The 23,961-nt window shown below is 37.2% G+C and overlaps 3 protein-coding genes across 3 annotated transcripts; 2 read left to right on the top strand and 1 right to left on the bottom strand.

Moving 5' to 3' along the window:
* Positions 1–860: 860 nt before the first annotated feature.
* Positions 861–8,208, top strand: LOC144648991 (eukaryotic translation initiation factor 6-like). The gene is made up of 8 exons (XM_078508444.1): positions 861–1,402; positions 3,093–3,178; positions 4,434–4,477; positions 4,971–5,102; positions 5,603–5,713; positions 5,934–5,999; positions 6,237–6,418; positions 7,091–8,208. The coding sequence occupies exons 1-8, from the start codon at positions 1,296–1,298 to the stop codon at positions 7,098–7,100; spliced, it is 738 nt and encodes a 245-aa protein (XP_078364570.1). The 5' UTR covers positions 861–1,295; the 3' UTR covers positions 7,101–8,208.
* Positions 8,209–8,285: 77 nt separating this feature from the next.
* Positions 8,286–11,396, bottom strand: LOC144648992 (cilia- and flagella-associated protein 418-like). Its single transcript, XM_078508445.1, has 5 exons — positions 11,155–11,396; positions 10,926–11,025; positions 10,294–10,415; positions 8,869–9,017; positions 8,286–8,603 (listed from the first exon to the last, which is right to left on the bottom strand). The coding sequence occupies exons 1-5, from the start codon at positions 11,295–11,297 to the stop codon at positions 8,497–8,499; spliced, it is 621 nt and encodes a 206-aa protein (XP_078364571.1). The 5' UTR covers positions 11,298–11,396; the 3' UTR covers positions 8,286–8,496.
* A 58-nt stretch (positions 11,397–11,454) lies between these two features.
* LOC144648994 (xaa-Pro dipeptidase-like) lies at positions 11,455–23,712 on the top strand. Its single transcript, XM_078508447.1, has 16 exons — positions 11,455–11,566; positions 14,567–14,750; positions 15,221–15,348; positions 16,224–16,287; positions 16,932–16,979; positions 17,885–17,946; positions 18,482–18,526; positions 20,154–20,229; positions 20,424–20,470; positions 20,717–20,785; positions 21,142–21,219; positions 21,586–21,734; positions 22,091–22,275; positions 22,479–22,586; positions 22,774–22,857; positions 23,065–23,712. Exons 1-16 carry the CDS (start codon positions 11,547–11,549, stop codon positions 23,218–23,220), a joined length of 1,503 nt encoding a protein of 500 aa, XP_078364573.1. The 5' UTR covers positions 11,455–11,546; the 3' UTR covers positions 23,221–23,712.
* Positions 23,713–23,961: the final 249 nt, after the last annotated feature.

Genomic DNA, 23,961 nt, shown 5'->3' on the forward strand with positions numbered 1-23,961 from the left:
GGACGGTTGGCCTATCCGGGTAAAAAAAGATGCGTTTTCAACAAGTATAACAAGAGAAAAGTACAAATACATGTATATTAATTCCTCTTTGTAAAAGAAAGAATTCATATGTACGCTTTCGTTAAAATTTTACGCTTCAACCAACCATACAAATACGCAGCTAAAACAAAACAACAAAGAGCACACGTTGGAAGGCACCAAAGAAATGTTGAATATTCCTCGTTCTAAAAGTCAGAAGCTACACGTACTTTTTATTTTAAAATTTCACGCGTTAACAAACCAAACAATTACGCGGCGCTGTTTAAACGTGTCTTTGTCGGCAAGCGGTTTCTTTCAGAAAATTAACGACTCTTTTCGGCCACCACTTTATGGAATAAAAGCATTGCCTTTTTTGGAATGGAGCATTTCTCGCACTCGTCTTTCTACGATTACTTCGGATTTTGAGAGATAGCAGACCCTATCTCTATACTCTGCCAAAGTCACCATGATTCTGAAAATCCGACAAAGATGTTCCTTTAAGGCTGGTTCTCATATGATCGTCCCGATCGTCTCTGTCGCTTCTGTCGCTCAAAAAGTGTGCTTGCTCCAATCACCTCAGACTTTGCAAACGACAGAAGCGACAGAGACGATCGGGGCGATCATATGAGAACCAGCCTTAGTTTCAACACTTTTAGCCGTCCCAGTTTGAGCCCTGACCAAGGTCACTGCGTTGTGTTCTTGGGCGGCATTTTACTTTCACAGTGTGAATTTGGAAAGTAGTCGCTTCTAGCTATAGAAACCTGGATAAGCGCCGGTCAGATGGGCCATTTTCATAATGCACACCCGGGAATGCACAAAAACCCGAGAGTGCACCTAAGACCTTCAACCCATCAACAGTCAATCCGATTGCGCTCTGTTTCTGTTTGTTTGTGAGCTATTAAGCCGGATGTGTTACCGCTATGCTAAAGAAAATGTTCATCAGAGTCCCGTAGCTTCTCTTAGAAGCTTGACGCCCTTCGCTGTAGTCAAACCTATAATAATAATAATTTGACCTAACTCATTGTCATTGACACACCGCGCCTACTGAACTTACCGGAAGTAAGATCAGTCGCTCGTTGTTGTATGGGTATACAACAATGGACCATACTTGAAGAAGCTATTCCTAAAGTGGAAGGCAGCTGACCCATTGCGCGTTACGGTGCAATAGTTTGTACATGTGGTTGGTTTTCACTTCAGTTTCAAGGATACTTTTGGCATTTCAGAGTTATCTATTGCAGTGAGAAGGATCCCAATTATCTAAATCAAACGTCGCACAGATGGCAGTGAGAGCTCAGTTTGAAAACAGCAACGAAGTGGGAGTTTTCGCCAAGTTGACAAATGCATACTGCCTTGTTGGAATCGGCGCATCTGAAAATTTTTACAGGCAAGAATTTAGCTTATAGTGTACAGCGAGAGTACTGCTAGTTGTAAGATGTGAGCTTACTTCTTAATCTGTAAACCTTAAGAGGATGATATCCATTTTATTTTAAGAGAGACGTACATATAGTATTTTGTAAGTCACTGTTTACATGGTCACGAATGAAGATGATGATGAAATGCGCTCGGTGTCTTTCGATTCTTTTAATACTAACTCGCGATGTAAGCTTAACTTTACTGCACTGGTTCAATAAGAAACTAAACCTCGATTTCTCTGTCTCTAAACTGTGATAAATAAATAAAATCATAGCCACTGGGAAGAATCTGACCTGCCTCATTGGCCATTTGAAAGAGAGAAATGGGTGCTATCAATGTTTTTCTATTCCTTTTAAATTAAAGTCAGAGTTTTGAGGTTTTATTCTTTTTTTATGAATATTTTGCAGGAAAAATAAAGAAGCTATGTCATGGCAACCTTTATACACAGCTTAAAATTCTCAACAGCGAAATTCTCCTTACTAAAACTAAATAAACTAGGGGTGTCGAATGGTAAATGCGAGACTTTGCGAGACGGTGAGACTGATATCTTTTCTGCGAGCCTGAGACATTTTTATAGCCTTGCAAAAGAAATCGAGACTCCGAGAAGGTGTCAAAGAAAAATTTGAGACGACGAGACCCCTGAAATAATTTAGGCTAAAATTTTGAAGGACCATTCACCACCCCTTAAACTGTGAGAAGAAGTATTATTTTCTTTATATGCCAAGCTATGAAGAAATTACAAAGTCATCAAATCAAGGGACTAAAGCCTGGTTTCCATATGATCGCAGACGATCGCAGTGGATCGCAGACAATCTCAAAATCGCAGAAATTCACTGAACCGTGTGATCGCAGAGATTGCAGAGCGAACTGTTTCTATATGATCGCAGACGATCGCAGAATTGTTGAATGGTGTTGAATGATGGGATCGATTATCAATATTTTGGGATAAATTTCGATCGCAATTGATCGCAGTCGATCGCAATTGTGTTTCCATATGATCGCAATGATCGCAGGGAATAGAACTTGGTTCTATTTTCTGCGATCGTGTGCGATCGATCGCAAACGATCGCAGATGCGTGTTTCCATATGATCGCAGATCGCAGAACCTACAATTCTGCGATCGTCTGCGATCCATTGCGATCATCTGCGATCATATGGAAACCAGGCTTAAGTCACTGGCTGACTGCAGAAATCAAAATTCTCAACTTTGAAATATTTAGCCATCAAATCGCTAAAAGTGAAAGTCATTATTGCAATCCTTTATTTTGCCAATAGAGTACATTATTGGGTCGGACTCCATTTAAGGTCTGCTATTAAAATTCAAAGAAAATCTGAATTTCATGTCAACAAACACTATTTTGGCCATTGTTACTAATTTGCTTGGGTGAACCTGGTATAATCAGATCTGATGTTTTGTTTATTCTTTATACTAGAGAATAGGAGCCTTTTTTGCTGTACAATCTTGCCAGGAATTTTTTTACCAAATGAGTCTCATCTCAGGTGTGATCATTTGCCATGTAAACAGTCTAAAATGACTTTTTCAGCTCTGATCTTACATACATGTACAGTACACAGTTTTACACAAGTAGCCTGTAGTCAAACACCTGTGTATCATTTCTCAAGAGAGGAAATTTTATCTTGTTTTGATATTTTGTTTTCAGTGTTTTTGAAGGTGAACTTGCTGATGTAATTCCTGTGGTTCGTACATCAGTTGCAGGGTGCAGAATTATAGGAAGACTTTGTGTTGGTATGTCGTCATGACTCTAAAAGTTAGTTTAATTCTTAACTTAAGTGTTTTAAAACTGTACTGAAAAAAAAAGAGTTATAAGCAGGGTGTAGCTTTCATTTGACGGTTGGCTTGCCTTGAAAACATGATTCTTGCTGTCCATCAAGCTAACCAAATGCAAGTCATCTTTGACTTATTTTTAAGACTATGTCATTTTTGTTCACTCTTTTGCTGTGAACAAAGGGACCATTTTCCATTCATGCTTATGTCATCTATTTTACTTTATATAATAACCTGAATTCTACGTGCATTTTGATTGGTTCTTACTTATGATCTATCAGAGTACAGACACATAGATGACGTCACGCGGTGGTGTGACTCGCGCGCGTGATCAGAGTTCATAGTCCAAATCAGAGTTGTCGGCAAAGTTTTTCAAACTTGCGGGGCCACAACAAAGCAAAAAAGTTCAGCTTAATTACAAATCTTCAGTGAGAAACAATACGCCAAGCAACGTTCACCTTTCGAAGCATTTAACTGGGCGAAACAAGCTTGAAGAAGACAGTGAATTATTCGAGAAATTATCCGAAATCTGTATGAAAGTTTGACCGGTGTTGTACAGTTGGACGACGCCACGGAAACAAACGAATTGCGGTTGAACGCTTGGGTTAATGCTTACAGATTTGAACAACTTTCCAAATCGGAATAAAGGTTAGTTTTTTCATTGACTTTCAATTGACCATTTTTCTGTTTATTCAATCGGATTAACAATGCTTCGTGTTAACGAAAACTTAATAGTGAAATCAAAACAACTTAGTTAGCTCATCGGTACGGCAGCATTGCTCACGCAGAAGTGTGCTGAAGTCTTGTGTTATTATATAAAACAAATAGATTTCACTTTGCCGTGCGTCTGTTCAGTAATAGATCACAGAAGACGTCAAAATGTGGTATGAACATCAGTGACCCACTCGGCTAGCGCCTCGTGGGCCACTTCTCTGTTCATACCACATTTTGACGTCATCTGTGATCTATTACTGAACAGACGCACAGCAAAATGAAATCTATTTGTTAAATGGATTTAAGGAAGACATTTAGGAAGATAAACGGGAGTTTGAAATACACTAGCAAATCAACAATGCCTGAGAATCTGTCTCTTGCCCACCCACCCCACCCTCATTTACTTCTTTACAATTTGCAAAATTATGAACAATCATACTGCAAGGAAACCTGCTTTTCTTATAAAGGAATATCTCATTTTAACTGTATTCATTTATATCAGGCAATAGAAATGGACTTCTTGTACCAAATACAACAACAGACCAGGTGAGCAACTAAAAATTGTCTTAAATGTTTTTTATATCTTCTCAATATTGAAACTAAAACTAAGGAGTAGACAGAGGTTGAAATAAAATTGTAAGAGTCTCCTTTAAATACACTTTGTCTGTGGCAATCAGTAGACTTAATTTTACTAGAATGATTCATCTGATCTTACTTTTGAAACACTAAATTTTCGGTGGCCTCTGTCCACCTTCATCAGAGTAAAAACGAGTCAGTTAAACATTAAGCATGCGCTAAGCACGTTTGAATTCGCCATCCAATTTTTAATTTCTAAGCAGTGGAATGCAAGCGCGCAGAAAGGGTTTTTCTTTCGTTAATTAAGTTCTAATCGATCTACGATACTATCATGGTTATGATTTCCTTTGTTGTAACATAAGATTTTTTTAAATGAAGCTGTTATCAACCTTCACATTGTGACACAATGATGTAAATCATGCATGTAAATATTAATGTTTTTCTGTCTTTTCATATTCAAAAGGAACTTCAACACATTCGGAATTCATTACCTGAAACAGTGAAAATACAAAGGGTTGAGGAGAGACTTTCAGCATTAGGGAATGTAGTTGCTTGCAATGACTATGTTGCACTTGTTCATCCAGATCTGGACAAGGTAGGTGTTTCATAGCTGAATAAGTCTGACAAGGTAGTTGTTTTATAGCTGAATAAGTCTGAGCCCCGATCTGGTAAGGGTAAAAAATTCACTCTAACCACCCCACCGAGTGTTGATGATGCATGTGTGATATGGCAAGGTTTGTAAGCCTTATCGGGTCTTAAAAACAACTTGTCCAGTGCAGTTACATGCTTGTCTTAGCTGTAGATTTGTAATTTCTATTTCTTTTTTAATATTGTATTCATAGTTTTACTAAATGTACCTAGTTGTAGATAGCATATGGCAATGTAAGAGCCACCTTGTGGAATCATCATTAAACAATCATCGTCATCATCATCATCAGTATCATCATCATTTTATAGCTGGCAAAGGACTTCTGGGTAGGGCAGGAAAATCTACATTTTCTCCTTGACGACCAGACTGGGCTTCTAAAGAGCCCTTGTTATATTTTATGTCAGTCATAGTTTGTTCTAAGAATTTGATAATTTCTTGGCTTTCAGGAAACAGAAGAAATATTGGCAGATGTTCTTAAGGTGGAAGTGTTTCGTCAAACTGTTGCTGGCAATGTTTTAGTTGGAAGTTATTGTGCCCTCAGTAATCGAGGTGGCCTTGTAAGTGTTGGTTTGTTAACTGTCAGCTTTTCTTTATTAAGGCTTCAGGCATTTTTGTTAGATGTAGTACTTTTTATTATAAGTCCCAACATTTATTAACATTGAAAGGTAACAACGTTGTTGTTGCAGTGTAACAGAGTAATAAAAAAACTCAAATAGAACCATGCTGTTTGAGAGAAAACCCACATTCATGGTTGATAATCTGAGCTTTCTCCTGTAGGTTCATCCTCGAACAACAGTCGAAGATCAAGATGAGTTGTCATCATTATTACAAGTTCCGCTTGTGGTATGTAATTTATGTGCTTTCATTTATTACTTAGTCACAATGTTTATGCGACTTCACTGCCAGAGCGTATAGCTGTGATGGAACTGGGGCAGTGCACAGGTCTATCCCTTTATTACCTCCACCCCCTCCCCCCAAACATCTGTTTATTTAGCCAACTGATTGGTCAAACAGTTGGTACAGGTATTTTTTATGTCGTACAAAATGATTGTAACTTTGATTGGTGGAAAATCTCCACAGGCTGGGACAGTCAACAGAGGCAGTGATGTTGTTGGAGCAGGCATGGTTGTTAATGACTGGGCTTCCTTTTGTGGCTTGGACACAACCAGCACAGAACTGTCTGTCATAGAAAGTGTATTCAAATTAGGAGACGGCCAGCCATCAGCCATAGCTAGCAGCATGAGAGCATCACTGTTTGAGAGGTACTTAGTAAATAATTTAGTAGAGACATTCATTGACAAATGGAAAAGCTACAGAATCTTTTAGTGATACACATACTTACATACTTTATTGAACCTCCCCAATGGGGCTTTTCAGGAACAAAAACAAACAAACAAAACATATAGAAAAGTTACAAGTGCATGTACACAAGTTACATTTCTGCTTGTGCAGGGTAACAATGTTACATCATCATTGTACTATCATTGAGAATTACATAAAAACTCGCAAATAGCTGAAAACGACAGTTGTTAAAACTTCATGTCAATCTTGGGACTTAAAATAAATAAAAAAAAACAGGAAATAAACTCACTTACCGTATTTTCTTGATTAAACGCCCCCGGCGTTTATTTCAAACTTGGCCCAATAGATCCGGCGTTTATTCGATTCCAGCGGTGTGTTTCAAGCCCTATGTTTCTAAGAAATCATTTTCATTCACTATTTTTGACAGCCATATATGTAGACATCATTTCCAAAGCATATTACACCTTGAATAAATGTTAAAGGGGTTTGTTTTCAAATACAGCTTGGAGACCCGGCGTTTATTCGGGGTCCGGCGTTTAATCGAGAAAATACGGTATTTGACTTGTACATAAAAGTGACAAACTTAATTGCATAGAAGGTTAATATGGCATTTCTATTTTTGTGTTCCACAGCATGACATAAATAGCAAAAGAAAAGAACTTAACATCTTTGTACAGTCGACTCCCTCTAATGTGCACACACCCAGGACTGATGGTAATAGTCCTCTGATGCGTTAATCCTCCTCAAAGAAGTGTCAAACCTGTAGAGGTGTCTGTCTTGGAGAAGAGCGCTAATCATGTCCACACAGTACAGGTGTCTAACTTGGATGGTGATAAAGAAAAAAATGTGAAATACAACAGACACCTTCTCCACTAGTTACCCCACATCAAAGAGGTGGCCATCAAGAGAGAATTGACTGTATAAATTATGTATCAACAACATTTTTAGCTGAGTTCTTTCAGCAATTACTATCAAATGAATATCAAAATATCACAAGGAGTTTAACTATTATATTTTACGTGAATGAAGCACACTTGTACACCAATCTCATGCCTAGTAGTTTGTTTTACTTTCAAAACTAGTTATTTTTCACTATAAAGGCCTAAAATAAACCTTCAATCACAGCATTATTTGGGTTGTCACACTATGGTTTAGAAGCTATTGTATGATGACCCATGTAATGATTGCAAAGGAGTCTTTGTGTCAAAGGTATAAATGAAAGATAGTACAATCATGAGAAAGAATTTCTCTTAGATACAAGAAGATTCTAATGGAGTATTCTAGAGGTATTTGCAACAGCTGTGCTGGGACACATTTCATTCATTGCATGCCTTCAGTAAGGGTGTAAAGCTAAATGGCCCATAAAACAGACTATATATGGGCCACTTCAGTTGATGACTGTTTTTGTTCCTTCATGGACAGTGTAAAACCCATAATTTTTTATAAAGTCCCATTTGTAATTCTTTATATAGAGGTGTAAAGAAGATTCAGATTTACAGCATTCATTTACAACTATTTGGTAATAAAGGTGCAATGAAATGATCCTGAAGGACTTGTCTTCTTCATACACTGTGTACACATCCCAAATACACTTGAGCACTGAAAGACATTATACATTGAATCCCATCTTACCTTAGCATGTACACCTTATTTAATAAGACAGCTGATGGCAGCATTGGTAACTCAGTTGTCGTAGTTTGTCAGTTGTTGGAAGCATGTTCCTGGGCTTGTGCTTTGCTGTATGCAAATTTTAAATCCCATTAAAGTAATTTATTGTACAATAAAGTATAAATTCAAATCCACTTTTTATTTCTTCACAGGAAGCCCAAGCTCACACTGATTTCTCTTAAATTAACATTTCTACTCCCATTTTATATGCCTGAATGAAAGGGAAATAACATAATTGAATCACTTTGCTTTCCTTTGCAATAAAGCTATACACCTATGTACAAGAAACCACCTTTGTGATTAAAATTAACAGTGTTAAATAAGTGTCCAGAGCTCTCCATTTTTCACATTAATCACTTTGATGAATTTGTCAGCTGTGTCTTCCGCAAACCCATTTTAGTTCTGAATCACCAGACCAAACTTCTGTTAATTGCACAATAGACCTCCATGAGCACTGACAGGCATATGCACAACAACCTGTGAAATATATTAATTAAAATAATTAATTATTATTAATAACAGTTGAAAGTTAAAAAATTTTGTAGTTTAATGAAATATCCATACCTCCCCCACAGAAGGGTTTTTTTTATAAGAACCCCCACCCCTCTGGAAATTCCAATTAATCTTCATAGGTTTCTTTAAAATTGTTGGTCTTCAAGAACCCCCACCCCCAGCAATTCCACTTTTGTGGGGGGAGAATGGACATTTTCTGAAACTACACATTATACTTTACAAACCATACCTTTTTTTCTTGTAAGCTTGCTTTTAAGCTTTTCAAAGTCTGGTATATTGTTTCTAAAGAATAAATAATCACAATCTTGTTGCCATTCATAGTCATTGAGAATAACCACACTGAAATCACAGGATGTACATCGTAACTTGTCACACACCCTAAAATGGAAACAAAATTGAAGAGAACAGTCATGAAACTGATAAGTCAAACTCTTGACGACTTGGACATGTTGCTATTTCCAGTTGTTATAAGTGTTTAAAAGTTTCCTACATGTACATGCAGAGAGACTGATTAATTTGCACACCAAATGTACTTATAGTCACTGGTATTTTTCAAATGCAAAAAAGCCTTTATAGCCTGCCATGCAGATGTTCTATTGGCTTGTCACACAATCTTTCCTGGGAAAAATCATGTGAGAAGCCAAAACAACGTCCACAGAGCAGGCTAAGGTCTAAAGTGATTGTGTGAGCTTTGGGCTTCTCCAGTTAGTGGAGGGGGACAGGGGGCAGCAGCCTACGAGAATAGAGGCAGAAGCATATGGGAGGTGGGAGAAGAGAGCTCTAGGATAGGAAGTGGGACTCCCAAGGTGGTGAAAACCGAGAGAAACTGAAAAAATTACAACATTCGTAATATTTTGCAATAGAAGTAGCACAAAGAGTTGGAAACCAGTACACAAAGGGCGGGAGCCAAGAGAACAAGCTACGGGAATAATAATAATAATAATAATAATAATAATAACAGTTCTTAGCACGCACTTTACATACGTCTCAGTGCGTTTACATTTGAAATTTAAAAGTAAAAATATAAAAACCCGATTTAAATTACAATCAGATAAAAATACGCTAAGGATAACCTAATATAATCAAGGAAGCAGGAAGTTCAGACCCACCTGCTCCCCTCCCCCCTCCCCCAACCAGTTAGGCCAGCTGGCTTAGTTTGCCAAGATCCTGGTATTGCTGTGTCGTGTTCAAACGTCGAATTCAAACCGATGGAACAGGATTATTACACGCAAATAGTACACACTTGAATCAAATCAGCCATACTTTAATAATCACTTTCCAAACATGCTTTGCGCACCTAAATACTTTGTGTACGGAACACTGGAATATACTTCACGAACACTACAATATGCTATAAAACATACTGGCCATCAAAACAACCCTACAATAACGGGATGTTGGATTGTGTTCCCATTCAACAGGACAAAGTGGGTTTTGTGAACATATAATAGCAGAAGGTCCTTAATAGCTGTTCAGTTCCAGCTGAGCCTGGGATAGGGGAAAGGTTCAACACCTCCGACAACACAATGCAGAATGATCCAGTAGTCTCATTTTCACGTCACACTGCTGAATAACAGCTATTGAATATGTTGTTGATGAGTGTGAAGTCTGTACTGGGGAAGTGTAAAAATAAGATAAAATTAAAAATACTTGCCTTTCTTCTGATCCAGTACAAAGTCCTTTTGCAAATTTGGAACCACCAAGAAACACTTTTACACATCGTTTTCGTGAAGAACTTAAATCTTTTTGGTTCAAAGAGGACATAGGCATTGCAGGCTGGAGCAAAAAGCAGTAATTACTAGTTAATTTTTAGTTTATTGTATTTTAAAATTCTTGTAAGGCACAATGGGTCTGGATATTGTGCCCTATAACTGAATTATTATTATTATTATTATTATTATTATTATTATTATTATTATTATTATTATTATTAATTATTAATTTTCTGATGAAAAATGGTCTAATGACAAAAAATTAACCATTATACATAAAGTAATAGTAAAAACAAATTGAAAAGGAAAAATAACAAAATTAGTTCCGATTTTAATTTCTTAACGACCTAAAACTGCTTTGCTCAAATTAATTCAACCAATAAAGAGTTTTTAATTTAATTTTAACGACATTTTCCTTCATTATATTCGTTGACTTGGCAACGAGTTTGTCGTTTGGATAAATATTTGATATCAGGTTGCATTTTTGGGCATTACTCGGCAAAAATGTACATTTATATTTTAAATAATTCCTTACAATTTAAATACACTAAACTTGTACATTAGTTAGTTTTACCTCGTTATTTAGTTCAGGAATTTCTGGCCCATCGTCCATACATTCTTGGATCATATCGTGTAATTCGTCCCGCGCCCGTTCAGCATTTTTAACCTGTGAACTTTAAAAGGCATTCCGCTTTAAAACATTATTCAAGGGATGCTATTACGAATAAAGTTAGAAAAATAAAATAAAAATAGCTTTGGAACAGCGAGGAAAACTCCTAAGAGCTAGCAAGTTGACTACCAACCTTTTCAACTTTTTGTCGTCGTTTCTCGTCGCTTTCTTTGTGCTGGAGCTGTTTTTGCTTGTAGTCGTCTGCTTGGTTTTATTTGAACTGTGGAAAAACTTCGTCTCGCATTCGTCTAATAAATCATCAATGTCATCCGCCATTACTTAAAGTTTTAAAGACAATCAACTACAAATGGATTTCAAGAAAAATACCACATCCAATTCTCAAAATTTGACCGCCATCAGTATGGAAATACTGGGGAGGACTGGGGAGACTCACGAAGTGATTTCGACACTGATTTCGACCGATTACGAACCGTCACGAACGAGGGACTGTGTACATAGGGGTTGTATCGTTGTATACTAGGTTGGAGGTCGGTATTTTTTCTACTTTACACCAAGCTTGTTAAAATGAGTGCAGCCACGGTTCCGTGAGTATTTGTTTCTTTAATACGCCTTAAATTTGTGGCATTCAACTTATGCTAATACAAAATGAGATGACGAACTTTTTCGATCCCAGGTCATCGTTCATCCTCGTGACCCAAAATGGCGGCCACTCGCTGAGAGTTTCACCGTAAAAACTAAAATAAAAACTCAATTTAAGACGTTTTCTACCTCAGCAATAGACAAAAAAGGGCAAAAATAATATCAATCCTACTACTAGTAATACGTGACTCGCAGGGCCTCGCGAAGCTCTGGGTTGGGGAGGGGTGTTATAAATAAGGAGTGGATTATTTGAAGTTGAACATTTATTGAATTGTACATATTCAATTTTCCACAGTAGGCAGAAAGATATATTTGTTAGAAATTTCAACGGGCATGACCGCGACACCCTCGTTCCCAGGGTCTACTCCACTTTGAAGATGGTGGCTTTTTCTGGTTCGTAAAGAGGTATAAAGCGTTGGGAAGCGCAGGCTATTTTCAAAATCATCGACAAATTATTGGATAGTCGCATTTTGGACATTTATTTGATGGCATTAAAAAAAAGAAGAAGAACGAACGGCAGGAGGATTCGAAGCCTCCGCCCGCGCGCCCCTGATGGCGATGAAAGATTTATAGCCTGAATAGGCGTTGAGGGAGTATTATGTGGAGATCAATGTTATTTTAATCCGAAAAGAAAAACGATAAAAATGAAAGGGGTTAAAATTCGAACCCACAAAAAAAAAAAGAAAAAAAAAAAAAAAAAAAAAAAACCCTAGCCGGATTCGAACCCCCGACCTCAGTTCCGAAGATCTGATTTCAAGTTCGACGCCTTACCATTAGGCCACCAGCGCGCGGCGGCCGTGTGACGTCATTTCCGCCACACACCAAGCTCACAAATATATATAGAAATATATATGACCGTAAACTCCACACGAGATTTCAGCCCGCCTGATCCCTTTGAGGGACAAAATTATACACCCCGCTACGCTCGGCCTTCGGCCTCGCTTCGCGAGGAATTATTCTGTGCTGAGATAAGACGAATCATCTTAAAATTGTTCCCCACGAAAAACAGCTACAACTGGTGTAGGCCCTTCCCCTGGAAAGTTTTTTTGATTGACCAACTATTTAAGCTTAAGCCTAACTTTTTTGTTGGCTATGTTTCAAATAGCCACAAACATCCTGTATAAACTTACATATACACCGGTATAAGTCGCTAGATAGACCTGCTAATATGTATGAAGTCTTCAAATGAAAATCTAGAGATTTTTTTAACACAAATCAGGGGACCTCCACAGTGAACGAGGTGGGGGTGGGTTGGGGGGAGGGCTAGGGTTAGAGACTTCATTCATTCTTCGAGAAGAACATCCATTACATGCAAACAATATCACATGATTTTAATTTTGAGCAAAAAAAGTTTCCAGATGATCGTTTTGCAGATCTTGTAGCAGATCATTAAGCCACTTTGAGCTCCAAATCATTTAGTTTCTTTGTACCTGTGGGGTGAACTTTTGTTGAGACACAGCTTACCTTATATTTATAAAAAAAATTACGCTTACAAGTGTTAATTAAGGTATTTGGAATTAACACAACTTAAATTAACGCGAATTGAAGAAAAAATTACTTCCCAATAAAGGAAATCAACGCGAAAGATGGGGTGACATTTTTAAAATGAAGGAAATTAGCGTGACGAGCTCAAAGAAAAAAAAACTTGTTGAGACAACAGCAACAAGTGCATATCAAACCTAGGCGTATAATCCTAAATGTATGGGTTAAGCGAAGGAATCTGAGTGCCTCGAGCGTTCTTCACAGTTTCAGTGATACTGCAGATTTCTACCCTGATGAAATAATGCCTTTTCCTAGGAGTCAAAAACGTCTGGACTGTATCGAGAAATTGGGGACAAAATAATGGAAATTAAGGTGATGGAAATTAACGCTCCACTTAATAAACGGCGCAGAAATTAACGTTAACAAAAATTAACGCGACTTAAATTAACACAAATTTTTGAAATTTGTGTTAATTTCATGAAGCGTTAATTTCCTATAATAAGGTAATATACGAAACGGCCGGCTTCATAGTATTTGTGTCATTTCTGCATTTGGTGTATCTGTAAAACCTTGAGGCCGCAGTACTTAAAGCTGTTATTTTCTGTGATGTTGTTTCAGTATAATTCATGGTTTGTAGGCGTAAGTTTTCTTCACTGACTTTGTTTGTGCAGTGTCCGAAATTTATCTAAAATGAGTTTAAAAGTGTTTGAAACTTTACTGTCCGAAAAACATCCGAAAAATTTTTCCAAGTAAATGTAATAACTATAAGGAAATTATAATAAATAGCATATTAAATACGTGCTCCTGATGTAAGGAAATAATCAAATGTCTCACACCTCCCCAGAGAGGAATGCTTTGGAGTGGGTCAAATATGACTTCACTTACCTGTCCATGATGTTAAGATGTCTAAGTACATGTGACAAGCCCAAAGAGTGTCTGCATAGGACGTGTAATACTATTAAAATACATATGGCAGTCTTAGAACAACTTCCCCAAATTTCCCATAATGTTCCTACAACAGGGATGTAGATTAAAGCCGGGAGCCTGGAATACCCGTCTGTTGCAAGCTGGGAAATGGGGAAATTAAGTAGGTTTTTAAGACCTTACCTTGACTGGTACCTGTCTATACCAAAGAAATTTTTGCCAGTTTCAAATCTTAGCTACATCCCTGCTACAAGGTGGAAAGATACAATCTCAGTGTATTCCAGTCTGCAGAGTATGTCAAGTGCATGCGTGAGCCTTTTTTTAATTGTTTATTGCACACACCAGAATTGCTGCATTGCATGCAACAGCTGACCGCAGCTCACACCATGCATGTGTGAGTTGTCCTCACTTCTGGTTGTATTGTACACAGTGCACACGGCTAAAAATGGCTCTGCACTGCAAGATCTCATGGAGCCTGCCATATGTTGCAGACTGGGTGTATGTAACAGTATAATAATAAAGTGTTTTGTTTATCTTAGGTCGTGTTTTCATCTTGGAACACACACACTCTCTGTGCCAGTCAGTCTTCATGCAACCAATAGAAAGCGGTTGTGTGAGCGTCTAAAGAAGGCCAAAGGTGTACAGTCAGGAGCAATAGTTTTGCTACAAGGAGGGGAGCAAAAACAGCGATACTGCACTGATACTGATGTGGTTTTCCGGCAGGTAAATTATAAAATATCTTACAGTGATCCTGTCAGCAACTTGGACTATTTAAAATCTTATTATTAACTGTTACTGAAAAACTTCAGTAAAAATAGAAACACTAATGCTGTCCGATGTTTACAAACATCATTATCAAGGCAAAAATGACAGTTTTATCATGGTGTGAAGATAAATGTATGGACACTTTAAAATAATTTTGCATGTTCAGAGTTGGCTTGAGATCTTGGATAATTAGTATTCATGGAATGAAAAGTCAAATTTTACTTAGAACCCCTGACAAAAAATAGTGAGACTTTATATCTTGATCAAGTATAAACTGTTTACTAGGTCATATACCGTCATTCCCTTTTGGCAAACTTGCGTATTGTTCACTAACTCGGAAATCACTTTCACTACTAAGCTGCAAATATTTGCAAAGTGAATTATTTAGTTTTCATGGCTGTCATACTGTTGCATTTATTCATTTCTAGGAATCCTTCTTTCACTGGACCTTTGGTGTTCTGGAAGGTGATTGTTTCGGTGCTGTGGAAGTGGATACAGCACGCTCAATCTTGTTTTTTCCAAGGCTACCTCCAGAATATGCCATCTGGATGGGAAAGTGGGTGTTTCAAATAATGATATTGTTGACTTTAATTTGCAGTTCAAATTAGACTTTAGTTAACATGAAAAAACTTAGAATAGGCCATTTCCGAGTTACCCTTCGCCTCTGTTTCGAAACGAGTCTACGTGCGAAACCATTCATATGAAAATGAGTTTCACCTAGATGTCCATTTTCATGCAAATCAAACTCATTTTCATTTGAATGTTTTCACACAAAGACTCATTTTGAAACAGAGGCAAAGGGTAAATCAGAAATGGCCTATTACAGTATCTCAGTCCAGGGCTAGTCTAGACTTGACTTGCATTGGGTCTGACTTAATTTTGTTAGTTCTGGAATAGGCAACAGTGTTGAGATGAACAGTTCTAACCAACCTAGAAATTTTAATGGTCTGACATAATTTATTTTACCCTTTTACTAGCATTGTGATGTGCTGCCTGGGTATATGGCACATTCATAACTGATATATATAGTACAGGAATTTCATTTAAATAAGTAAAATAAGTATATAAAGATAATTTTTTCAAAAGCAAGCCTAGATTGTTTCAGTTGTCAGAGAGTGCACTGTTTTATGTAAAGAAGGTTGCATTGTCAGAAATACAGGTGTGACATTTTTAAAAAATCAGGCACTTGTAACAATTAATTCTATTCAACAAAACATCGCAAACGTGGTAAAAATAATTTTTGTTCTTGAGATTGGGTTAATTAGAGCTTTAATACTTTGACTTTATTTACACCCACTGGACAAGTCTTCTAGATTTTGAACCAAGAAACGCTGATACTGGTATTCATGTATGATTTTAGAGTAATACCATCCCATCACGTGAGCTGTTGAGTTGCAATAATTTATGGAATGGTTCTCTTGTTTTTGCCAGGATCCATAGCCTTGAGCATTTTAAGAAGAAGTATGAAGTTGATGAGGTCTTCTTTACTGATGAGGTATACATGTCGCAACATCTTGAAAGAAATTAATATGTTCCTTGGAATGAATTAAAAATTTATTTAAGAAAATAAAAAAAGAAATAGACAGTCAGTCAATCAAATAGTCAAGAATCTCAAAATAACTGTCTAAGGAAAGAAGGAAACAATTTCCCCCTAAGGTTTTAAAAGATATGAGTGTGCTTGTCTGAGGACAAATGCTCGTGGATGTCAGTGGCAAGATGACTGTTGTTTTCACAGTGAGCATTTATCCTCAGACAAATACACAAGATTCTTGACTTGGCTTCCACACGTTGCCAATTCAAGATCAAGAAAGCCATGCACATCCTTTGGGAACAGCCCTTGTTGAATATGCAAGTTAAACATCATAATTAATCTTTGTCACACTAAATGTATTACTTTATGTCCACTGTTTACATATATATATATTCTTTTCATCTTCTTTTTCTTTTTATGCCTTAATTATTCTAGTTCCATCATTCTTTGTGATCTTATTTCTCGCACATATTTCATTCAAAATCCAAATTCTTGATCAGGCCACAGTCATTGAATTGCCACAACTTAGGAACTGCAAGAACTGGATATACATACCATTAATAATCTAAAATGCAGCTGAGAATGGTAATTTCTGCTCTCTTCATTAGATAGCCGATGTACTGCAGAAGAAATCACCATCCACCTTACTGACACTGGTAAGTTCCTGTTCACACTACAAGTTGTCTTGATGTGGTTCAATTCCATCAACTTTGGAATGAGGTAAAGTTTATTGATCGCGACCCACACTGGTACAAATGTAGGGTCAAAGAGGCAATTCACATAAGACTTCACCCTAATAATATCAACAGGGATAATGGAATTGAAATTCCTGAAGCATGGATGCCTACGATCAAAAAACACAACAACAGGAGAACTGTGCGACAGCGGACCGCTGGGGGAACAACAGGACACAGAAACAGCGAGGATTGAAATGCACCAATCACAGCTGTTGAAAACCAACCAATCACAGCGCAGCAGCATGCTTTATAAGTTCATGCACAACCAGTCGACCTTATCGCCTGATGAAGACTAGCAGTGTGCAGTCGAAACGTCGCGATCTCCATCACACGTGACTACTTCGTGAGACAAACGAAAAATACTTTATTATTGTACTCTACCACAATGAATAACCACAACATTTTTTACGATAGTTACTTGATTGTTTAGATGAAAAAGTGCACCAGACTCAAGTTATCAATGTACTAATATATTGGCTGATGACAACAAATTCACCTGGCCCCATTGTGATCGATTCTTACCATAATCCCCTCAAAGTCTGTTAAATAAATTATGTACAGAAATCAATAAACAGGCACTTTGTTTGACCATTGCATAATTTGAGAAACTGTTAACACCAAAGGTTGATGGTGTGGGGAGTGAAACCCCAATCTCCTGAGCCAGGGCCTCTTGTAAAAAATGCTTGATCAAAAAAATTAAACATGTATATAAATACAAAACTGTTATTGTAGTTAGGCTTCAACATTCAATTCAAGTTTATTTGCTAGCTTTTTTAATACTGTTGATTATTTAAGGGAAATCTTGTTGTTGTTTTCATGTGCAGCGAGGTCTCAACACTGATTCAGGGCACTATTGCAGAGAAGCAGCATTTGATGGCATAAGCAAGTGGGTTGATACACTGAGTTATAATTCTAAAAATAAGCCTGATTTATCCCCCTGTATACAAACCCTTTTAAATTTCCGGCTTCTGGAAAGACTAATTTTATATAAATTATTACTCTGTATGTTACTGTTTGCCAGCTCTTTTGTAAATTGTTTCCAGAATCATGAGACATGATTCTCAGGTTGACCACAGCTCTAGAACAGTGTGGATAATAAAAGAAGTCAGGAACTGAAATTGAGGTTTGATAGCCAGTGAGCAGGCAAATGGCTATAAAGAAGCTTAGGTTGATAGTAGTATGTAGGTAGTACCTAAGATCTCCTTGGGGAACCATGTAAATTATTTCCCTTCAAATTTTCATCAAAATTCCAAGATGGGTTTTGTGTGTACATAAACCATTAGAAATTTAAACAAAAGTATGTAAATATGTTACCTTATGGTAGTTATGCATGTAAAAGCATGGACCAGTGTCCTGTTGCAGGAAGCCAGGTCTCCCTTTCGACTATCTCCAGGTAATGTCTGTATTTTGTGTTGCTGTAGGTTCAATGTGGACAACAAGATCTTGCACCCTGAGATAGCTGAATGGTAAGTGAGCAGTCTTTTTAACCCTTTTTTCTGTGTTTCTGTCGAGGCCTCCTTGTGTACTGGACTCAAAAACACAAAAGGAAACAAATTTAAAAAAAAATAATAACAACAACAACAAAACCTGCACCAAATTTATTATATGGCCATGTCCCATAAGGACTAGAAACTACCAAATTCACAAGTTTGATTAGCAAAAAAATCTAGTATATTAACCACAGTCCAACTACTCCACCAATGATAACAAGTCATGTTATCGTAACTTTCCTCTCAGAAATAATTGCTGTTCAGGAGTAAACTGATGTCATTTCATTATTTTAAAATGTTTATTTTGTTTTCCTTTATGAGGTCAGACTTGTCTCAATGATATTTTGCCCTTAGCGCAGATGGCGTATAGGGCACTAAGTTATTTTATCATCATTGCCAACGAGGCAGCCGAGCCAAGAGGCGAGGCTGTCGAGGCGGCAGAATCATAGAGCCGTGTGTGGTGAGTGTATAGGCAGAGAAAATCTCAAGTTCTGCTTAAGGGACTTTTTTTTAACCATATTTGGGTGTAAGTAAACCCCATATTTGGGTTGTATTGTTCTTCCAAACTGGTTCCCAGGCTATCTCTTTGCTAAAGAGAAGATGACCAAAATAGCATCCACGTGGCTCGCTGTTAAAATTTGTGGTCATTCAATCCTTTTACGATAAATACACCTTTATGGAACTCTTAATGGAAAGAGGATACCCTACAGAATATTCGACCGCCAAAAAAATGAACATCAAGGTCTTCAAAGCGATGAAATAATCTTTCGACTTTGGAGTCCTTTGATTTCTGAAGAGAGACACGAAAATCAAAAGCGGACTGTTGACTTCAAATGGAGTTTTCTTGACTTACGAGAATGCCACGGTCGGGTAAATGCTACCTGTAAGTGTTGCTTTTGTTTATAGCAATTGTTAAACTGATGATTTCATCTCTAATTTCAATAACGTTTATATTTTCGCTCGAAGGAATAAAATCAATACCAAGCAACACTCACTAAAATTACTGCATGTCATACACGCAAGAAAATTTAAAGTTTTTTGCTTCTAACGGCAAATGTAATGTTTACTTGAATATAAATTCTGTCTTCACATATTCAGTTCCTTGTTCGTTTTGGTTTGTTTTCTGTTCATATTCGCTTGGGAATTGAGTATGCGTAAACATGACATTTTGCATGCGAGACTGAAATAAGCATCTAATCTTAGCAGTCCTGATTTGGGGATTTTACTTATGAGACGTTCTCGAAATGCAACTACTGTATCCCGCGTGTTGCAATAAAAACAAACAGCGATTCAAACCTCATTTATTGCCCACATTTTGTGACATTTTTAACGTAGCAAAAATTAAAAGATTTGTCAAGAGTTAATAATCAATCTGTCAAACCCGTGTCATTTAATCTGAACATCAGAGAAATAACACTTTCTTCTCACATTGCCTAAAGTACAATTTACCATATTTTGGTCATTTCAAACAAATATATTAAGTTCTATCGAAAACTATTCAGTATCTGTACTGTTCTTACGAACAAACATGAATATTTCGCTTGTTGGCACTTACCGATAGGTACAACTAGTTCTATTTGTTTAACATGCTTTTTGGTTTCAGCCGTGTGTTCAAGACACCTCAAGAGTTAGAGGTGATGCGCTTTGCAAACAGAGTCAGCAGTGAAGCTCATAAAGAGGTGAATTTATTATTTTTACCAGAGCCAGAGCTCTGCTAACTTTTCGTTTATCAGTGTTTATTTTTTCTCTCTGTGATTCTGTTGGTATATTCGAGGTAAACTGCTGTTTAATGAGATCACACAGTTCAGTTCTTGTTAAGTCACTGTAAACTCTTCTTAATAGATCTCATTAATTGCTGACATTGTTATTTCAGGTAATGAAACGTGTTAGACCTGGAATGACTGAGTTTGAATTGGAAAGGTAATTTATTTCTAATTCAGTGTGATTCTTTTATTATCACATTCATTGTATTTTTTTATTCTTATTTATATAACATTGATCAGGGATGCTGTTAGTCATTTATATTTTGACCTGAAGAAGGTTGCAGGGCTGCAGCAACTAAAACAACCTCATCAATTAACCTCTTTCAAAGTTAGACTTTGGGTTTTTTTGTTTTGTAAACAATCCAAGAGTTGAGTTTCATTGTGTAAATTCTTTATTTTGCAGCTTATTTAAGCACTACTGTTACTCTCAAGGTGGCTGTCGACATGTGGCATACACCTGTATTGGAGCAAGGTAGGGAGTTTTTAAAGTGCATTTAGAACTGAACTAATCTACCTCCAACCAAAATTCTCTTTTCAAAATTATTACACTAGAGAAGGAAAATGTGTAACAAAAATATGCCTCATAACATGCAACAGATAAAAAGAGTTTGTATGTCTCATGTTTCAAATCATTGTTGAAGCCCTGCCTGAATTGCTTTTTCATTTTATCCAAATACTCTCAAACTTTGTAGGATTTGTTAGGCAGTCGTTCATTCAGTGGATGTACTTTTTCTCATTTTTCAATAAAACAATGTTTTTGGAAATTGCACGTAGTTCCTGTGAGTCTTACAGTACTGAACAGAATATTTATTGTTTACTTTGCATCAGCGGCCACAACTGTGCTACCCTTCATTATGGCCATGCTGGGGCACCGAATGACAAGGTGGTTCGTGATGGAGATATGTGGTGAGTTGAATTTGATGAAAAATTTAGCATTATATGCATACAAATAATGTGTAAAGGGTTGTTTAGCTGCATCCCTTTGCACGAATTGCGGACCTATGATATCCTGACATATGATATCTTGACATGTAAATAAGTGTGATAAGATGGTGTAATGTGTACAAAGTGTCATAGGATTCTTGACAAATTTAGTTTTAACTGGACATCTGATGTAATGAATTTAGTCACCCATTGCCTGATTTGCTGTTCCCAGATTAAGCAGTCATATCCATATAATGGCAGCTATTTCAAAAGTGGAATTGTTTTGTTGTTGTTGTTTTTTGTCTAATAATTTATTGTCATAAATCTTCTCTTGTGTTCATTCTATAGCTTGTTTGACATGGGTGGAGAATACTACTGCTATGCATCAGACATCACGTGTTCATTTCCAGCCAGTGGCAAGTTCACAGACGATCAGCGCAAGATTTACGAAGCTGTGTACAAAGCCAGTCGTGCCGTAATGGCCGCTGTAAAGCCTGGTGAGTTCTGGATTCCATTTGTCTACCCTGCTTAGGGGGTTTTTCAAATTAACTAGTTAGTGCAGAGTGAATTTTTGAGCCATTTTCGGCAAAATTTCCATTTTGCCCCTGACTTATTATGCATACAATTTGTGAGTCATTCTATTCTTGACTGTCGTTCGTCAGCAGGAGCCCAATTGGGATATAAGAAAGATGTATAGTATGAAAGAATCATCATAGAAATAGTAATAAATAATGTACGCACCCCGAGTTCTTCAGTGGAAAAAATGTAATTAGCCAATAAGAAAGAAAACACATGTAGCTGGTAACTAAGGACTAGTCAGAGCATTACACTTTGTACATGTATCCTTTCCCAGGTGTAAAGTGGGCCGATATGCATCGTTTGGCAGACCGTGTTCAACTGGAGTGTCTTAGAGACGTGGGGCTCTTACAGGGGGACGTGAATGAAATGATGAAGCTGCACCTTGGGGCCGTTTTCATGCCTCATGGTCTTGGACATTTCATGGGACTTGATGTTCATGACGTTGGTGGATACCCTGAGGTACATTTCTGCTTAAGTTTATCATTCTGTATTTGATAGAGAAAGACGGGTCATGATGCATAGTCCATTACTCTACACACTGCCTCTTTTCTTGCTGGCTTTAAGTTTTCTCTGTTGTATTGTATTTGCCGTAACACCATGTTACTTCATATTACCTTATGTTACATCATGATGATAATGCTTGTTTTTAACGAACTCATCAGGGTACTCAGCGGATAAATGAACCAGGCCTCCGCTCGCTCAGAACTACCCGTGTGCTAGAAGAAAGCATGGTACTGACCATCGAGCCAGGGATTTATTTTATTGATGCTGTAAGTAACTTGAATTCAATAAAACCCTCAGCGATATTCTCTTCCTACCAGATTTTGCAAGCAGTGTTGTTTTTAGCGAAATAAAGATAAAAGTACTGCAGTGAAGACAGAAGGGAAATAATTGACGTGATAAGGTTTCTCAATAAAAAGTTTGATTGCAGTGACGTTGTTGTTTTTCTGTTTGTAGACCCTAAACCCTGCTCTAGAAAATCCTGAAACAGCTCGGTTCTTTAATCAAGAAATGCTGCAGCGATTCCGAAATTTTGGAGGGGTGAGTATTTAACTGGTCTGGCCCATGAGGGCTATGAGCATAATAATCATTTCATTGAATCTCTGCTGAAATGAGCCAGGATTATCATATTTGCTCGACGAAGTGCACCTCGTGAGTGCACCTTTCTTGAAAAGCAGGCAGAAAGCATGTATGAATGAACAGGTGTCATCACTGCAGGCAATACTAACACGACTTCCTTCTCTCTAGGTTCGTATCGAAGATGATATCGTGGTGACGTCAGACGGTATGGAACTGATGACGTGTGTCCCACGCACCGCGCATGAAATCGAGACTCTGATGGCTGAAGGAGCTAATCTCCCGCCCCAGTTCCCCACTACCGTTTCCTCGCAAGTAGCACAGTAGTTTTCAATCTCTCAAAATACGAGTGGCTTGCAGCCCGCCGTTTCGTACTCACATCTTATGTCGTGATAATTGCAATCAAAATGATTCATACAAATGAAAGAAACTACGTGATTTATAACCCTTTACACGAAGAACATTACGACCAATTATTCATTTTAAAATTGAAAATCAATACAAGCGTGAAAAAACAGTAAATTTGACTGATGTTAATTAATAGACCATTCTAGTTTGTTTTAGTATAGAAGATGTCAGATGTCGGTGACGTTTGAAAATTATAGTACATAGACAGGATTCCTAAAATAGATTGTAGGTAATAATTTAAGAAATAAATTTATTATCAGATTTACCGTAAAATTCCGTAACGGTAGTTAAAGAACAAAAGTGATGAGATCTTACGTGATGAATTAAATATATTTTTGAATGAGTAAGTGCGATGTTATACTAAAAGTAAAACAGATTTATTTTGCAATAAATGCTTTGCATGCATTAAAATGTGTATGGCTATCTTATTTACTATTACAAAACTGCCTACAATCTTGGCAAAGTATGGTAGTTCCTTTGTATATCTGGTGACTGCCAGGCACTGCGGGACGAAAAAGGGCCCTATAGAGATCAAAAGTTAGCTCTTTAGCTATTTGGTATCTTTGATTCAATCAAACACCGCCTTTGCGTTTCATTTGCGGATTACTTCACGAAGCCAGGAGAAAAAAAAAACACTTTTCATCTTGTGGATTTGAACAA

The sequence above is a fragment of the Oculina patagonica genome, chromosome 4 (assembly GCF_052425735.1).
Source record: "Oculina patagonica isolate OP01 chromosome 4, crgOcupat, whole genome shotgun sequence".
Lineage (NCBI taxonomy): Eukaryota > Metazoa > Cnidaria > Anthozoa > Scleractinia > Oculinidae > Oculina > Oculina patagonica.

What these genes read in the sequence shown, in the direction of transcription:
- LOC144648994 (XM_078508447.1), top strand. Translation starts at nt 11,547, where the DNA reads ATGAGTGCAGCCACGGTTCC. An exon ending in CTGATGTGGTTTTCCGGCAG is followed by an intron (nt 14,751 to 15,220) that starts GTAAATTATAAA and finishes ATTCATTTCTAG; the next exon opens with GAATCCTTCTTTCACTGGAC. An exon ending in AATGGCCGCTGTAAAGCCTG is followed by an intron (nt 21,735 to 22,090) that starts GTGAGTTCTGGA and finishes ATCCTTTCCCAG; the next exon opens with GTGTAAAGTGGGCCGATATG.
- LOC144648992 (XM_078508445.1), bottom strand. Translation starts at nt 11,297, where the DNA reads ATGGCGGATGACATTGATGATTTATTAGACGAATGCGAGACGAAGTTT. An exon ending in TTCCTGAACTAAATAACGAG is followed by an intron (nt 10,416 to 10,925) that starts GTAAAACTAACT and finishes TTTTTGCTCCAG; the next exon opens with CCTGCAATGCCTATGTCCTC. An exon ending in CAAGCTTACAAGAAAAAAAG is followed by an intron (nt 8,604 to 8,868) that starts GTATGGTTTGTA and finishes TATATTTCACAG; the next exon opens with GTTGTTGTGCATATGCCTGT.
- LOC144648991 (XM_078508444.1), top strand. Translation starts at nt 1,296, where the DNA reads ATGGCAGTGAGAGCTCAGTTTGAAAACAGCAACGAAGTGGGAGTTTTC. An exon ending in TATAGGAAGACTTTGTGTTG is followed by an intron (nt 3,179 to 4,433) that starts GTATGTCGTCAT and finishes CATTTATATCAG; the next exon opens with GCAATAGAAATGGACTTCTT. An exon ending in TCAGTAATCGAGGTGGCCTT is followed by an intron (nt 5,714 to 5,933) that starts GTAAGTGTTGGT and finishes TTTCTCCTGTAG; the next exon opens with GTTCATCCTCGAACAACAGT.